The sequence below is a fragment of the Podarcis filfolensis genome (genome assembly GCF_964270895.1).
Source record: "Podarcis filfolensis genome assembly, chromosome: 16".
In the NCBI taxonomy this organism is placed as follows: domain Eukaryota; kingdom Metazoa; phylum Chordata; class Lepidosauria; order Squamata; family Lacertidae; genus Podarcis; species Podarcis filfolensis.
The window spans coordinates 26,566,840-26,585,270 of NC_139620.1; the positions used below are offsets into that span (position 1 = coordinate 26,566,840).

The window sequence follows — 18,431 nt, forward strand, 5'->3', positions numbered from 1 at the left end:
TTTGAACCTATGTCCAGGGATCACAATAGTGCTTCTGTGTGGGTTTTGCTTGTCTTAATATTTTTTGTAAAAGGCAGACAGGGTTGGTCATCAATTTGAAATAACTTATCTCACCATTAATAGTTCTTGTTTTCCTTCAGAGGCATTCCATAAGTGGACCAATATCTGCTTCCAAGCCCCTCACAACTCTGTCAGACAAAAGGCCAAGTTATGCAGAAATCCCAGTGCAAGGTAGGTGTTTTTTCTCTGTTAACATTATTTCACTAAAGCTCCCCCAGAGTTCTCCTGATGTTAAAAAGAAAAGAAAAGCACACTGAATAAGAGAGCGTAGAAGAGGCTCTTTTGACACATGAGCTCCTTTTCTTTTGAGTACAGCAAAGTATTGTTCATATAGAGGGCTTAATGTCCTTCATTACCTTACCCCGCTCCTGCAAAAGGAAGATGCAAAGCATAAAAGCTCAATAACATACTGTTAATTAGGGCTATGTATTATTTCAATTTCCTTCTTTCCATGCTCACCTGATCTGTTTCCTTTTACTTTATGCCAGTTTGCACTGAGCTACACTGGGCAGAGGTGAGACAGGGAGGGCTAGACTGACTTTAAAAAAGGAGAACCACAAGAAATTATACTACCATATGGTCACAGTGGAATAATTGTTTGGGCAACAGGTGCATAGAAGTCATAAAGGCCACAGTCTTTGCAGATAAGGGTATAGCGCTTGAATATGCTAAAATCAATACTTAATCAGTGCTTGTATAATTAAAAAAGCAAAGAAATGTTTTATTGTTATGAAAGCCACCTTAGGAGCAAGAGGAATTATTTCCAAAGCAGAACAGTAAGTAAAGCTAAAAACAGGCCCACCCCATGTATTTATAATCAAGTAGATTTTAGGAGCATTCACTAGCTGCCTTCCTAACATCTGGTTGTCAGCATGATGTGCGAAAAAGAAAGAGGGAGGAAGAGGATGAGAGAGAGCCTAAAATAGTACATTCCAGGTACTGTTCTATTATTTTTCTGTTTCTGAGAGTTTGGCCTCCAATGTAGGACAAAACAAAAACCCCCAGAAAACTGCTGTTCTCCACTTCTTGATTGTGGCGGAGTCAGCTGGCCAATTATGCAATGCTAATGTCTGTTGGGACGCGGGTGGTGCTGTGGGTAAAACCTCAGTGCCTAGGACTTGCCGATCGCATGGTCGGTGGTTCTAATCCCCGCGGCGGGGTGAACTCCCGTCTTTCGGTCCCAGCTCCTGCCCACCTAGCAGTTCGAAAGCATCCCTAAGTGCAAGTAGATAAATAGGTACCGCTTTCTAGCGGGAAGGTAAACGGCGTTTCCATGTGTTGCGCTGGTGCTGGCTCGCCAGAGCAGCTTTGTCACGCGGGCCACGTGACCCGGAAGTGTCTCTGGACAGCGCTGGCTCCCGACCTCTTAAGTGAGATGAGCACACAACCCTAGAGTCGGACACGACTGGCCCGTACGGGCAGGGGTACCTTTACCTTTAAGATCTGTCTGGGCATCCTAACTAACTTCAGGAGGAAGTGAATGATGGACTGGTGCCTGCATTTGTTGAGATGTCCCTTGCGCACTAGTGGAACTGCACTTGATATCTGCAGGAAAGTGTAGGAGCCTGTGTGGATTTTCAAGACTCAAGAACAAAGCTTGCTGGGAGAGGACAGCAATTTGTTCTCTGCTGCCACAGATATCAAGGCTAGAGCTAATTACCTAAGTTATGGGAAGGTAGATTTTGGTTATTTGTTTAGGTTATTTTTATACACCTGTGCTCAAGCCACAGGACAGTTTACAACAGTATCAGATAAGATAAGATCAAATAGAATCCATAAAAACACATAGTCCACCAAGTACATAATACAGTAAAGGTAAAAGGTAAAGGACCGCTGGGCGGTTAAGTCTAGTCAAAGGCGACTATGGGGTTGCGGCGCTCATCTCGCTTTCAGGCCGAGGGAGCTGGGGTTTGTCCACAGACAGCTTTCTGGGCCATGTGGCCAGCAGGACTAAAGCGCTTGTGGTGCAACAGGACACTGTGACAGAAACCAGAGCACACAGAAATGCCGTTTACCTTCCCACCGCAGCGGTACCTATTTATCTACTTGCGCTGGTGTGCTTTCGAACTGCTAGGTTGGCAGGAGCTGGGACAGAGCAAGGGGGGCTTACTCTTTCGTGGGGAATAGAACCGCAACCTTCGGATTGGCAAGCCCAAGAGGCTACAGCGCCACCCACATAAAGTAACTCATCGCAACTCGCTAAATAGCAATTTACCAATAGCAGAATCAACTAATCCATTTATCTTAACAATTCTGTGGCTGAAGAATGGTTCAAGAATGGCACTAATGCCTATGAGTGGGTGGTGGGCTGTTCTGTTATCAGAGGCCTTCAGGCAGAGGAAGGGATATACTCCCTCTGGAATTCCTCTGTTGTACAGGGGTTGGGATAGCTGGCCTAGAACTACTTGTGTGGCTCTTCCATTTACTTTAAGTGCTATCAGGGCAGTATTTTAATAATGTCCATAACAAAAGGTAAGGCAGTGTTGAAAAAGCCCTTTTTGTGTTGAAGAAACAAGGATTATATGTTCACTGTTTACTTCTCCATTTCCTGGTGCTGGTCAACTTGTTCTGCCTATAAACTTTTCCTTTCAAAGTGCCCTTCCTGTAAGAATGAATAGCTCTCGTGTAATGGGTGTAGTTCTTTGATTTATGTCTGGGGGCTTTTAAAATAGAAATTTCTCAAGAATAGCTTTCTTAGGGCCAAGCAGTAGGCTTCCTTTTCTGCCTTGACAAATGTCAGCTAAACACCTACAATGTAAAGATTTTTCCAGGGATGAAATAGTGTTTTGTGCTAAGTTTTTATTCAGTTATGCTTTGAATAGCATTGGGGTGATATTATACTCAGAGCAAAGTAAATTTTAAACACACTTGATGTTTAATAGAAACTAATAAGGCACTCCCTACACAGTGGGTGGCCAACCTGTGGCATAGCTGACACAGACTTGTAGCCGTTTGCGTAGCATCAGGCTTGAACTTCAGTTATTAAAATAACTTATAGCCTACCCTTCCACTGCAGCTCAGGGCAGATTGCAACAGTTAAAATTAAATAAATATAAGCAATTAAACAGCTGCAATATAGTAAAACAAAAGGAGAGACAGCAGATAAAACAGCTTTTTAAAAAAAAAACCTGGGATCAGTTTAAAAACCTTGTCCTAGCAGGTCAGATCCCTGCTGGAACAAAAATGTATTTGTTGGACCCAGAGGGTCATGACAGACGGAGCCAGCTCATCTCCCATGACTAGAAGTTCAACAGCCAAGGAGGGGCCCACTTGAAAGGCTCTATCCCACAGGCAAGCCAAATGCCACCAGTACACAAAGAACAGCCTTCTTTCCTCCACCCCCCCCAAAAAAACCCCATAAATGGATGGCCAGGCTTATACACAAGGAAGCAGCTCCTAAAATACTCTGTGCCCCTGGCTTTAAAGGGAATTGCTAGCACCTTAAATTGTGCCTGGAAACAAACTGCTAACCAGTGCAACTGATGTAGTGTGCAAGTGCCAATCAACATCCTTGCTGCTGCATTCTGGGCCAATTACCTGATTTCCAGCCAATCAAAGGCATGAATGTTGTTGCATAGGTACTGTATTGGGCAGTGGACTGGGACACTTGTGATCTTTGGAATCTATTTGTGTCAATGATGTGGCCGCCACTGATCTACACAAACAGAGTAGCTTTTCACTATCAACTCTGTAAACCCAAGCTGCCCTGCCCCCCTAAAGGCAACATGTATACAGATTTTCCTTTGGCCATGCCATTGTATAAAAGTGTTGGATGACTTCTCCGGATTGGGTTGAGATGTAAAAAGACATTTCAGAATGGAGCAGCATGGGGGTGGGATTCAAGGGACAGAGCTAGGGGATGGGGGGGGGCAGAGTCCTAGCAGCATTTGCAAAAGCCCATCTGACTGGTGACCAGTTAGTAAGGGAGTTGATCCATTGTGAGATTATTCTTAAGTCTTTGTTGCTTCTAAGCAATTGCACCTGTTGTTGAGCCTGGCCTACACTTGCAGCAGCAGAATATGAGTTGGCTAAAATGAACTTTACTCGAGGAAGAAGATACTATTTTTGAATGCATTGCCTATGTAAGAAAAAACACCTCCCTTCAAGTCAAGAAGCAGGCTGTCTTAGAGCCTGTCACCCTGATATGCTAGCCTCTTACTTGGAAGCAGTTTTTCTTTTTTTTAAAAAAAAAAATAACAGAGCATACAAAATGGCATTGCTCTCCTGCTGTGGTGAAGTCCATTCTATCTTCTCATTTTCTAAGACCAGGCCTGAAGCTTGTGGTAATGAAATGCCTTTTCTTTATTCCCTCTCTGCACAGATCATTTGCTGAGAACTTCCTCAACCAGCAGACCAGCTTCCCTGCCAAGAGTTCCTGCTATGGAAAGTGCCAAATCTATTTCTGGTAATAATTATGCCATGCTAATAAGGTGGTGCTTCAGTCACAGAGTCTTGGTGTGCAATGCCACCAGCTTCTTTTGAAACAGTTTTGTTAGTCTTTTCTGACATCACAGCAGTAAGTAAAGTTGGTAGAGTTCCATATTGACACTGTAGGTGAATCTCGCCCACATTGCAGGGGGAAAGCAGCCTTAGTGACTGAGGGAGGGTTTCCTCTTTCAGTTTAAAGGTATATGCCCTTGCTATTCTTTATGTGCATTTGATGGAAATTAAGAGAATTAAAACTGGCAGTCTAGATTTGTTCCTCATTGCAGCAGAGAGAAAGAGTGCTGTGTGCCTTCATGTTTGTCCTCTGTTACACAGTATGTGATTTTGAATAGAACATAGAACATTTTTGTGACTACCCGTGTTCTACAAAAACATAATCCCTGCAATCAGTCCTCTGTAGAGAAAAATAGTTAGAAGGCTTCAAAATATGCCTCTTCCAGAGAAGGAGTCCTGACATGTTAGGCCCTTAGAAGATATTCCAAAACTTTGGAACGGTTATATTTAAAAGCAAAAACTCAAGTCTTGCTTCTTCAGGAAAAATTAATGCCATCTTTATATTTGATAGGAGAGATTTCTATTGGTGTGATAGAGAACTTAAAAGTTTTGTACAATTCAGTAGAAAATTAGTTACTCATTATCTAGATTTTTGCAAAGGCTCTTAGTTTTCTTTTATGAGAAAGAGAAAGAAATGGTTTCTAAGGTGTTTTTCCATTTCAGTGTCTCGGCGAAGCAGTGAAGAAATCAAGCGGGACATCAGTGCCCCTGATGGAGCATCTCCAGCCTCTCTCATAGCAATGGGGACCACTTCACCACAGCTGTCTCTCTCGTCTTCACCTACAGCGTCCGTCACCCCTACGACACGCAATCGAATAAGGTACACCTCATTGCTACACAGCCTGTCCTATTTTTCACACAGGGATATTCTTGCAGCCTTGCCCTTTGGAAGACACCGTTCACTTTTGCTAGATAATCAGTAAGCTTCTTCTGTAATGGAGCAGCAGCAGACTTCAGTGGGTTTGCTCCTCATTTTGGGTAGGTGCATCAGCTGCCCAGCATCCCTTTTGCACATCAGTCTCAGGAAAGTGATGCCATCTGATGGGACATGCAAGGAAACGGCCAAGTCAGTCCACATCAAGTGGGCCCTTCTGGAAGGCAGGAACTCTCTGGCAGCTGAACAAACAAATTGATGCCCAAAGCTCACCAGGAAGTCTTCCTTCCTTACTTCCTTTCCTGGACAGATGTCTCTTTCTCCTCTCCCACTTACGGTGGTCTTGAGTTTGGGGGTGGTGCATGGCAGATCCTTGCACTTGCCAGCAAGGCTGCTGATCAAGACCTTCCTTGCTGGAACTGCCTTTGACCACTTCCCGGGACATCATAGAAAAGTAGAGTTGGAAGGGACCCCAAGGGTAATCTAATCCAAATCCCCGCAGTGCAGGAATCTGCAATGAGAGGAGCATGTTTGGATTGCAGAAGTGAGAGCTGCTGCTTCTGTCTCCCTCCATCTCCCTTTTCCCTGAGCTGGGCTGCAGATCAGCCTCCATGGACCCCTTTGCACAGCATCACCTGAGCACTGAAGGCAGCTGGATGTGTTGGCGGAGCTGCCTAAGGAGCCCTTGTCTTCTCTTCCCTCCACACTTTGGAACCCCTGCATGCATGTGTTGGGGGTGGCCAGACCTACTGCTTCAAACAGAAATACCAGTGAACACATCCAGTTTTGAGCAAGGTGGGCATGGAGAATAGAGGTTGCTGTAAACAGCAACTCTGCATAAGAGCTGCATTGAAGGAGGAAAAGTTGCTTTGTTTATTTCCTCATACTTAAACCCCACCTTTCCCCCCAGTGGGAGAACAGCATGGCTAACAGTCTGACGGAACCATAAATAATAGCATGAGTAGCTGGGTTAGGAAGAGGGTGGATTACATTCCAAAGGGTTTCACCTTGCTAAGTGAGGGACATGGGAGAGGCAGAGAAGTGAGAACGAACACTGCTCATTGGCTCTTCTGTGAGCTGTTTGGTGACTGGGACAAATATGATTTGTGCGGGGGGGGGGGCGTGATTCAGTACTTCTCTCGCTTAACTCTGTGGTGTGTGTAGGAACTAGCAGTCAAATGACTGAGCTACTTTATTGGGGGTGGCTTGGAGAGGTGGGGAAGAGGTGTGTGCAAGCAGTTTAGGGAGTTTTTTTGTTGGGCAGCTTCAGGTTAAGTTGGAGGTGATTTCTGTCCTCCCCTCCCCCTTTCACTGTTGCCTCTTATTCCCCTGCCAGATCTCCCCCCCCCCACTTCTGCACTTGGCTTCTTGGCATATTCATAAATCTTTTAGATCTTTAATTGGCCCTTTAATTGGTTGTCTGTCATTGCAGTTCCATAGGTCAGCTGAATAAAACTATTGTTTCAAATTATGTTATCAATCAGACAGTTGCTAGTGACTGTTTGTGGGGACATGTGCTGACTGTAAAATGTTAGTTGGGTGTCATTTAGGTGTAGAAGAACAGTATAAATGCAAAAGGAAACCTGTTTGATTTGTAATATTTGTTGGGCTTTAAACATTGAAACAAGAATATCCTGTGGATTAGAAGTGTAAATCTAAACAAGGCAGGGAAGGCTTCTAATGCCAATCTGTGAAATTTAATCAGGCATTGGGTTTGGAATTTAGTTGACCTAGCAGACGCATTTAAAAGATTAATATTTGTTGTAAACTCCTTCTCATTGTGTCCACACCGTTCATTTTATTTGTTTCCTGAAACGCTATTTTCAAAACAAAGAACTTGACATAAACTGTGTTCCTTACTGGAATTTAGAAACAAGCCGTACTGTCCTCTCACAGTGTTATGCATGTTTAGGTTTTTGGTTGTTTTTCTTAAGAAAATTCTGACTCGAGGTTCTTTTTCTGTTCTTACTTACAAAGAAGTCTATTTTTTTTTTCTTTTTCCTAAATTGTATTTCTGTTAGTTCTGCTCTCTAGTCTGCTCTGGCTTAAAAGTGTTAGCATCTGGTTTATATAATATATAGTGTGAAGATAATCTGAAAGATTTCAGTTTTATGTTTCATTCAAGTCTGTATGTTTCCCAGTCCAGATTAGACTTTTTCCTGCTCACTTCACAGTTCATCCCACTTACACAATCTGCAAAATCCAAACCTTACAATCATGGACATTTTACCCTACTTCAGTGACCAACCATCTATATAGAGAAAGAATAGCAGAAATCATACAATTCTATAGCCATACAATTTCTATACCAACCTTTGGGAGGCTTTGAAAGCAGTCATAAGAGGTATCTGTATCAAAGAAAAATCATATACTATATTAAAAAACAAACCTCTACAACAATAACCAAACCAGAAATGGAAATTTTTGATCTGCTAACTAAATATAAAAGTTAAGGTTCAAATTAATTGTACAAAGGAGAGAAAAAACTTTTTAGTAATTAATAATGCACTAGTATTGTCATGTTATACATGAAACAATGTTTTTATGAGTATGGAGGTAAAAACTCTTAGACTTTTGGCAAACAGGTGTAAAAAAAACCTAAGTCAAAAGCACACAGTATTCAAAAGAGTGAAGGCACCAAACATTCTCTACCAAAGACATCTGCTCAGAATTTTCGTCTTTTTATTCTAAAATGTTTAAATTGCAATCATTAAATTAAAAAGATACGCACAATTTCTTAGAAAACTTGCCTAGGCCGTCACTAACTCATTATGAGAAAACCTTCTTAGATAGTCTCATCTCCCTAGAATGTTTCCCCTTTGTTTTCATTTAAACCAGTTTGTGAACATTGACCACTAATAATGAACCATATGTTGTAGATATTACTGCAAGTTTATTATGCTTTTTTAATATATATAATTATCATGAGAAGACTGGGTGTATTTATGTGTATCATTTATTATTCCTATGATCCTTGTTTATAAAACCCAGTAAAAAGTTATTTACCAAAAAAAAAGAGAGTAGCATCTGCTTCAGACAAATCAGGCAACAGAATTATCAAATCGGAATCTGAGGCTGTGAAGAAAGCTTTTAAGGATCTAGTACTGAAAGAAATACATAATTAGGAAAGTTGATGCACCCTTTAAAAAAAATCACTTTAATGCCCGGAGAAAGCCTTTATCTTAAAACGTAGCAGTGCAGAGTTAACATTGTGAAGATCCGCCCCCCCATGCAGTATGAAACCCCACCTGCAATCTGAAATGGCAGGTTTCGCTTCTTTGTCTGCTGTGTTTGGCTTAGTTCTCAATGTGAAAGAGTCTTTCCTGCAATGAATGGGAGTTTTGAGAGAGCAGGACCATACTTATGCACAGACCCTGTTCATTTTTCTGTGGGATTATGTACAGTAAGCTAACTGAGGAGGTGTCAGGCTGCTTGAATGCATTGTTTAAACTTTGCTTAAATTGTGCTCCTGAAACCAGTTGTGATTCCTAGAAGCTTTAGGTTTATTTATTTATATTTACATGGTAAGGGCTTCCTCTTCTGGAAATGCGACGTTACAGGAAGCCCTTACCATGTAAGTTCAGTCCTTTTGATAGTCCTTTGCTGTATGCAGTCCCGGATCTAAAACAGCCTTTCCCAACCTAGTGCCCTCCAGGTGTTTAAGACTATAGTTTTCATCAGCCCCTGCCAGCAGAGCTGATGCTGCAGTAGACTGGCCATGCAGTAGAAAATAAGTCTTTTGTGCTGGTTGTAGTAAATGGGAGTTCAGGTAAACATTTGGAGGGCACAAGGTTGGGGGAGGCTGGTCCCAGAGGGTTAGGGTAGATACACAGCTGCACCCAGAAACAGCAGCTCCTTCTGATTCCCTCCCCCCAGATGGAAAGCATGTATCATATTTTTCGCTCTATAGGACACACCGGACCACAAGACACACCTAGTTTTTAGAGGGGGAAATCAAGAAAAAAAATATTATTCTCCCCCCCTCCCCAGCCCCAAAGAGCAGCGGACAGGCTGCGCGCAGCCTTGGCTTCCTCTTTAGCCTTGTGAAGCCTCTCCCGGCTAGAGAGGCTTCGCGCGGCTGTGGCAATTCCCCCACCTCCCGCAGAAGCCCATAGGAGCCGCGCACCCTTTAAGGAGCGCACGGCTCCTGCAGGCGTTTCTACGAGGAGGGAGAAGGGACTGACTGGCCATGTCAGTCCCTTCTCCCTCCTGGGGAAAAGCCCGCAAGAGCCGCGCGGAGTTTGTGTGCGGCTCTTGGGGGCTTTTCCTGCCTGCATTCACTCCGTAGTACACATAGACTTTCCCCCTTAGTTTTTAAGAGGGAGAAAGTGTGTCCTGTGGAGCGAAAAATACGGTAATGGAAAACATTATTCAGCATCATCACATGTCAAATGTCCCTGCCTTCACTTCTGTTCGTGGAGTGGAGGAGCAGAGCCCTACATGTGGTGATGTCACGTCATGCTTTCCTTTACTATCCAGTATTTTTGGGGGACAGAGGTGAACTAGAGCTCCTGCTTTCAGTGGCAGCCGCATGTCTGCACTAGTTCTGCACTCCTAAATGTTGAAGAAGGTAGTTGGTTGACACTTAACACTCTGGCTTTGCCTTCCCTTCAAGGTGACATTCCTAGTCGGTTATGAGTTGCAGGGAGATACCATCAGTTTATTTTCTAAATTCATACTAAAGTTCAGCGTGGCTTAATGTTCACATCATTTGTTCTCAAAGCACCTCTAACTGTGGCTCTGAGGTATTAGAAAAAGGATTTGTTTCACAGCTGTCCTTCTCATGAAGTCTCAATCAAATTAATATTTTCTCACTGCACAGAGAAGTGTCCGTGGGCTGCTATCCTTGCTTTGGTTATCTACCTGGGAGTTCAGGGCAAGGAAGCAAGCAGACAGGCAGGCAGGGGGTTGCTGGGAAATTGATCACTTGTCTCTGTGGGGGTGGCTGAAGTGCTGCTGACATATGCCTGGGAGTTGCCTAGTCTCAGCCTAGCAGTGGGAAGGCAGAGGGAAGGCCAGAATGAATACAGAACATGGCGCTGCCCGCAGAACACAATGCAGTTTTGATAAGAGCGGAATGATATGGAAGGAACTTTCGCTATTTTAAAAAAAATGTTTTGAACATTCATTTGTATGAACAATGTGAATTTTCTCCTTCACTTCTAGAGAAGAGAGGAAGGACCCTTTGTCAGCTCTGGCCAGAGAATATGGAGGCTCCAAGAGAAATGCTTTGCTGAAGTGGTGTCAGAAGAAAACAGAAGGGTATCAGGTAATGGTTGCTTGTCCTTTCTATAGTGCAAACATGAGAGCATCTGCCAGGAGCACAAGCTGGGCTGCTCCACAGTTCACGGCATCGATCGTGAAGGAACTGGTATGTACTGTCCTGGCAGGAACACAATGCTGCAGGAGCCAGCTCAGCTGTTATTTATAGTCACTCAGTCACTTTGCACAATACAAACGTGTGTGTTCTTCACAGAACGGCTAATCCGCCCTTTAAAGCGGGTTAACGGTGCTATCCTGCACATGTCTACTCAGACAGAAGTCCACACTGAGTTCAGTGGGATTTGCTCCCAAGTTAAATATGTATAGCAGGGACATCCAACTCCCAAGAGACTGTGATCTACTCCCAGAATAAAAAAACTGGCAGTGATCTACCCAAAGTTGTTGACCTTTTTTTAGGGAGGCAGGTCAAAGTTGTTGAGCTTTTTCTTAAGAGGGCAGGCAAAAGTTGCTCACCAACTGATCACTAACAGCAATAATTCTGTCTGCTGTTTTTGTAATCATACACAAATGAAGGACAGGGCAAGGGGGCAGGGCCAGATGCTCTTTTCCCCCCGCGAAGGAAATTGAGACAGTGTTTGACTGCTAGCTCCCAGGGATCGACTGGTCAACCGGTTGGTAATCCCTGATGTATAGGATTGCAGTCTAAAATGACTAGCTTCCATTTGCACATTGATAATTCCAAATTAAGAGGAGGGTGGAGAGCAAAATCTTATTTTAGAGTTAAACCTCTTAAAATGGCAATAATATAGTACATTGGAAGAGGACATTTTATTTTTAAATGCTTTCATATTGCTTTTCATTTAAAAACCACAGGTCTGTGCAGCATAATGTAAAAATTACAATACAGTGGTACCTCCGGTTGCGGACGGGATCCGTTCTGGAGCTTCGGTCGGATCCTAAGGTTTCACCAACTGGAGGGACCACTTCTGCGCATGCGCACAGCACAGTAAAGCACTTCTGTGCATGTGCACACGGTGAAACACTTCCGGGTTTGCAGCTTTCGCAACCCGAAGTTTACGTTACCCAAGGGTAACGTAAGCCAAGGTGTTACCATTAAATCAACAGCCATACAATAACTGAAAGGCCAAAGCAAACACACCAGCATTAATTGCCAACAAAGGGGACTAGGTAGAGCATGATTCCTGCTTCTGTCCCCCGGTATTATATTGCTGGTGTGCTTACTCTGTGTGAGCTCGTTCTCCTGTTTGCTGGTGATGATGCAAAAGCAGAGTTTGGCAAACCAATATGGCTGTCCCCTGGGGAAGGACCATAGTTTGGGGGCCCTTGCATGCAGAAGGTCCTAACGCCTGGGGGAAGCTCCTGCTTGAGACCTTGGAGAGCCACTGCCTGTCGGAAGAGACAGCCCTGAGCTCGATGGACCCAGTGGTCTGACTCTATGCAAGGCAGGTTCCTCTGTTCCTATCACATTCGGATGGGTGGCCCACTGCCGTGTCCCCTCATTTATCTGGACTCCAAGCAGACCAGCCTCCCAAGCAGCCACATGCAATACAAGCATGGCCTCCTTTTAGGGGAAGGGGTGTCAGGCATGTGCTTTGCATGCAGAAGGTCACAGGTTCAATCCACTAAGGCATCTCCTGGTAGAGCTGGGAACGTCACCTTGCTGCCAGTCAGTGCAGAGTACCGAGCTTCTTGTACCAATGGTCTGACTCTGTATAAGGCTTCCAACGTACTTACTTAGCTTAATTGTATAGGAAATCTTTGGAATGCAAAGGGCAACCTCTCGGTTCTTAAGTGTTACTTTGCTTTGTCAGGCTTGAGACTCACAATACAGAAGGAAGTTGGAAGGCTACGTAACAGGATGGTGGGGGGACATTAATAGAAAGGCTGTACAATGAGAGAAGCTTGTTTTTATGTAGGCAGAGGGGGGGCCCTCCCCTCTCTTGCTTCCTTGGCATCTCTGCACTGACCGAACGGTGCTATTTCTGAATGTAGACCCTCCATGTCCCCCCTTTCCTTCAAAGGCAGGATGTGGGATGCCGCTGAATGAATCGTAAAACTCTTCAAATGGGAAAGCATCTGAGACAGGGCGAGAAGCATGTGACAGTTTCCTTAATTTGTCACGAGAAAGTGCTCCATCCTTTCTATCTCAAGCAGCCTGTGCCAGAAAGATAGTCCTCTTGCTCACATTCCCGGATTCCCTGCATCGACTAAGTCTGGAAGAGAGAGACCTTTGGTCCGCTTGCAAGGAGGGGCAGCTGATACGTGACTTTCAGCATGTGCTGCTCCCCATGCAGGACCACCAGTTTTGGGAGGGGGCCAGAGTTCTAGTCTTAGGACCAGTCTGCCCTTTCTGTGAACAGTCAAATGAGAAAGCTTTTCCTGCGCTCTGCTATTTCATGCCGCGGGTGATGGGGGTTGGCATTTTTGAGTGCTCTCTCACAAAGCTAGCATGTTGAGCAGGAGGGTTTAGCCCTAGCTTTACCCCTGATGTGTCACATTTCTGAATACAGGGAGTTAGTCATGTGAGAGTGCTTTCAAACAGCAGTTTCCCACAGGCAGCCTGAAGTGATACAGCCCTGGAAAAGCTTTCCTACTTGATTCTGCTGACTGTACAAAATGGTCCTTAGGCCCCCATTTTGTTTATGTTTGCACTCATCCGTGTAACTTGTTTATGTGAGAGTATATATTTTTTTTAAAAAACCTTCCTCTAAATCTATTAAAATCAATTAAAATAAAAAGAATGTCTGCAGCGGGTCCAGGGGTGGCCTTCTTTGAAAATATTTTACAGCTGCTTAGAGCTGGTAGTGGCATCTCATTGTCCATGCAGTAAACACATTTTTTAAATGCTCCCAGTAATGACTATACACCAAAACATGCAGTCCCTTATTGGGGAGTTATTGTACCTGGGATGGCAGCCATCTTTTTATTTATTTTAAAAATATTTTTATACCACTATGTCGCAAAAATGTATACCAAAGTGGTTTACAACAGTAAAACAATGTCCTTGCATGGCTACCAGGGATATTAATGGTATAAGGGGAAAGGTCCCCATTGTGAAGCAGACCACAGTAATCCTCAGACTTCCCTGCTAGTTGACAACACAATCCATCTTTAAGAAACTGCCCATGTGCATGGTAGTTGTTGCTTGCTTGCAGGTCTATTTGCTCCCCTCTTTAGCATAAGAACATAAAAACATCCGAAGAACCTGTTGGATCAGGCCAGTAGCCCATTTAGTCCAGTGTCCTGTTCTCTCAGTGGCTGAACAGTTGCCTTTAGGAAACCAGCAAGCAGGATTCGAACACAAGAGCACTATCCCCTCCTGTAGTTTCCAGCAACTGGTATTCAGAAGCATTGCTACCTCCAGCTGTGGAGGCAGAGCATAGCCATTGTGGCTAGTAGCCGCAGATAGTCCTCTCCTCCATGAATTTGTCCAGTCCTCTTTTAAAGCCAAGTCAGTGGCCATCGCTGCCTCATGTGGCAGCGAATTCCATAGTTGCTGTGTGAAGAAGTACTTTCTTTTACCTGTCCTGAATCTTCCAACATTCTGCTTCATTGGGCGTCCATGAGATCTAGTGTTACAAGAGAGGGAGAAAAAGTTTTCTCTATACGCTTTCTCCATGCCATGTGCAATTTTATAGACTCCTGTCCTGTCACCTCCTAACTCATCACAACTGTCCTTTGTGAGTCCTAGAATCTTGGCCATCCCACATGTAATGTGTGAACTCTGCTGTCCTGAGGACTGTATCCCAACCAGGTCAAAAGGGCATGTGTTCCAGCTGATCTGTTACTCCCACGGCTAGTAGGATTTATAGCAGCGTGTGGAAGCCTGTTACAATAGAAGGACCAGCAAGAGGACATTTCCTGTCTGAAACAATTCCTTTCTACAGCACTAAACATAGTAACTAGCTACACTTTCCCAGAATTTTCATTTGCAACATTTTAAGCAAAACTGGGAAGCAGATGTCATAACTTTGTCTGTCACTCTTTTGCCATCCATTGAGAGGTGTATGTGCCTAGGGGAGGGTGCTGTTCCACTGGATTTCCTGCACCGGGGGGTGGGAGTGGGGGGTGCTGACTAGTTGTCCTGCTTGTAACCCCCCGCCCCTTCCAACTCTAGGATTCGCTGCACATCGTTCTGTTTGTGATGAGAGCTAATCAATTTATTTTTACCACTGATTTTTAGTGTGTCCAGTCGTCTTAAAAAATTGTGTCCAGCAAAGATGATGCCCATCAGCATGCACAATCCTTCTTTTCCAATACTCAAGGTTTTTTTTGTGTGTGTGTGGGGAAACCCTTGAAGATCTCTGGCAAATCGGAAAGGAGTAATAGTGATGGCAGAAAGATATTTTACTTAAAAAGTTATCTTCTGCTTCCCTTAAATTAAAATCAGATTTACAGCATAATGAATTTTCAGCCACATTCATAAAATACTACTTAATTAAACATTTTAAAAGTTGAAACCCAAGTTTATAATTTTTGCTGTACAAAGACTAGGATTGCCTCTATCCTTTGCAGTTGGGCGTTCACACTAAACCATGGTTTGACTTAGCATTATGTGGAAACAAAGGCAGCGTAGCATGAACTATACCACATAGTAAGATTTAGCATCTTAACTTTGTCCAGAAGTGGTTTGGTGCCATGAATTTATCCTAAGGGTGTCAAAGCTCATGGCGGACAGATTTTGAAAAATAGCAATCATTTATATCCTACTACACTTGTGGAAATGCCTGAGTCCTTCTAGAACAGGCATGTCCAAAGTCCATTTTGGGGGCCTAATCCAGCCTGCTGTTCAGCTGAATCTAGCCCCCATGACAGTTTATTTCCTGGGGTAAAATACTAAAAAAAGCTCAACAACTTCAATCTTAAAACTGGCTATCATGCATGTTCACTTCATTAGATCTGGCCCTCTTTGAAAAAGGTTTGGACACCCCTGTTCTAGAATGATCCAACAGCTACTAGATCAATTTTTGTGAAGCATTCATCTTTTTTGTACATTGCATTGAAATTACATTTTCCCAGCACGCGGATCCCAGTTTGTCATTGCTGGTAAAATGCTGTTACTTCCCCATCACAATAGCCCACAAAGTATTAATTTCTCAATCAAAATGGATGTATTTTATATACTTTGCTGACATAAGTGCTCAATTGAGAATGAAAACAACTTAGCAGCCTATTTAGTTGATCTCTTGAGAGGCCTCTCGGCAAAAAGTTAGATACCTCATGCCCTTGTGTTTGAGCATCGTTCAGAGGAAGATAAGACCTGAGCACTTAGTCATAGGTGACTTAGCAAATTGAGAAAACATTGCCGTGGACTGTGGCAAGTTTGTAGCTAGTCAGCATTCCTGCCATAAGCTTCTATTGATGTTGCAACCATCTCTTCAGGACTCCTACCTAAATATTAGTCATCTTTACTTACTTGCACTGTGCTTAGTGTCAGGTTTAATATTTACAGCTGATACCAAACGACAGAGATTTTTTTACTCGGGGAACTAAAAACCATGTGAAATAGCACCCTTCCCAACTACGTATCTCACAGATAGATCCAAGAATAGTAAATAACTGCTGAGAGTGTAATGTTATTGATTATTACATGGGCACAGAGTGTCCCAAAATTTTGCATCTGATGCATATGACAGTGTTAAGGGACTGCACAATGCTGAGCATTTTCATTAACATCTATGAGAAAAATATATTCACAGAAGTGTTTACACTTTGTGTTCTTTTTTTCTCTCTGCACTCTTCAGCTATTGATCATTTAGCTGTTTTTACTTAGAAGTAAAACCTCCTTGGTAATTTTAAAATGCTTGTCATGCAACAGCATTAATTTCTGAGTGCTCGTAAAACTAGGTATAGCACCCTCCCATAACTAGAGGTGGAAAGGAATCATTTCTGCTGACATGCCAGGAAGAGGTTTAACTTGGAAGCATGTGCAGTCAGAGCAGCATTACCGAGGGAAAATGTCTTGGGTAGGGAAGTAGCAAGTTGTTTTTGAGTTTCCTCCTGGGGAAAACAAAATAAGCTTTTATCTTAGGTTGCTAATGGATCTGATGTCTTAATTCTTCCAGAATTCTGCTCATTCAAACCAATGCTTCTTAAAAAAATAATCAGGACTCAAAAATCTTTAATTTAACCTGCTTCTCCTCTTGCAAGGAGGGAAGTTGCTATCTCTTTTCTTGTTCTACAAATGTCACTGAGAAATAGAATAAGTAAGCCTCACAGCAGGTTTCTCTCTTACGTGTGTGCATATTTCCCTCCCCTCTTAGAATATTGATATCACAAACTTCAGCAGCAGCTGGAATGACGGGTTGGCTTTCTGTGCTGTTCTTCACACTTACCTCCCAGCTCATATTCCCTATCAAGAGCTGAACAGTCAAGACAAGGTGAGTATTATACTGAGCTTTGTTGAATGTCGTTAAAACCATGCTGGAGACCAGAGCCCCTTCTCAGATTCTCTCATGGACAGACTCGCACTTCTGCCACTATTCTGGTCACCAGCACTCACTGGCAATTGCAATTCCCCATTTGCAATCCTAGTCACAAGCACACCTTCCTCGCACTTAGTCCATTGTATATTTGTTTAAATACTTTGTGTGATGTTTTGTTTTTTGCATTCATTCGTTGTTTTTGTCCACAAACCCAGTAGAGGGGTGCTTAAAAGAGTTTTGCAAGCCTCTGATCAACTCGCTGGACAAGTCCCTAAGGCAACATTGGTTTTTTTAATTTAAAAAAAAGTTGTTCAGTAGATTTATTTTTGACTCAATGTATTTTTCAGAAAAGAAATTTCACTCTGGCTTTCCAGGCAGCTGAAAGTGTTGGCATCAAATCCACTCTGGTAAGTGTGTGCAAGGTTTAGGGCGATCTGACTAACTTTTACCTGGGAGACTAATTGCTAAATAGGCACATGCAAGGATTGTGCTGTAGCTGTGTGTTTGAAATTACTGTACAAATAAATTCTGGGATAGAAATATCATAACTGAAAACTAGAAGGCTCATTTAAAGAGAGGGTGTGTGTTTGTGTTTGTGAAAATAAGGCTGGTGCGATTAAATTGCAAAACGAGACTATAAATTAGTGCCCTGAAAGTGCTCTCACTCTCTTGGCCAGATGAGACTCAACACTATATGCACCATTGGACAGCGCACCCAGTTTTGTTTTCCTATTTGGGGAGAGATCATCAGGCAGACCACAGTGCACAGGAACACGAGTGTTAGGTTAACCCTTCCCAGCTGTGATCTTTTCACCTTGGCATCCAATAGGGCAATCCCACAAGAAGGGATTTTGTCATGATTGCAGCTGGGTAAGGGAGCGTTAAACCTGCCCACATACTGCAGTCCCGATGAAAATTGTGGGACCCTGTGCCAGGGCTGGATTTAGGTTTGATGAGGCCCTTAGCTACTGAAGGTAATGGGGCCTTTTATATGTCCAGCTGTCCTTTGTCAACAACAAATTGTCACTGTTTTTTGTGTTGAATGTTTGCTGTATGGTAATTTATGGACCTAATAGGTATCTAAAGCCATAATGGGATCAAAATAAATAAATTAGGTATTGCATGAAATCAAATCAGTAGGCAGAAGACTCATATCCTTAGTCTATGCTGCCTGATCATCAGTCTACAAGCACTCTTTAGTTTTGGATAACAGGTACAACGACATTCAACTGTGCTGCACTGCAGTCTGCAGCTGCATGCTACATGCTGCCATGCAACCAGTCCATGAATTCTGCCATGCAGAATGTAGGCATCCTATATATAGAAAT

At 43.2% G+C, this 18,431-nt stretch overlaps 1 protein-coding gene across 1 annotated transcript in view; it reads left to right on the plus strand.

The window, feature by feature from the left end:
• The window catches only part of SPECC1L (sperm antigen with calponin homology and coiled-coil domains 1 like), a 52,871-nt gene that overhangs the window by 30,140 nt on the left and 4,300 nt on the right, over nt 1–18,431 (plus strand). Inside the window, exons 10-15 of the mRNA XM_083589830.1 lie at nt 141–231; nt 4,382–4,465; nt 5,224–5,380; nt 10,601–10,703; nt 16,942–17,058; nt 17,451–17,510. Of these exons, the coding sequence (XP_083445956.1) occupies nt 141–231; nt 4,382–4,465; nt 5,224–5,380; nt 10,601–10,703; nt 16,942–17,058; nt 17,451–17,510 (612 nt within the window). The remainder of the gene's footprint in view (nt 1–140; nt 232–4,381; nt 4,466–5,223; nt 5,381–10,600; nt 10,704–16,941; nt 17,059–17,450; nt 17,511–18,431) is intronic.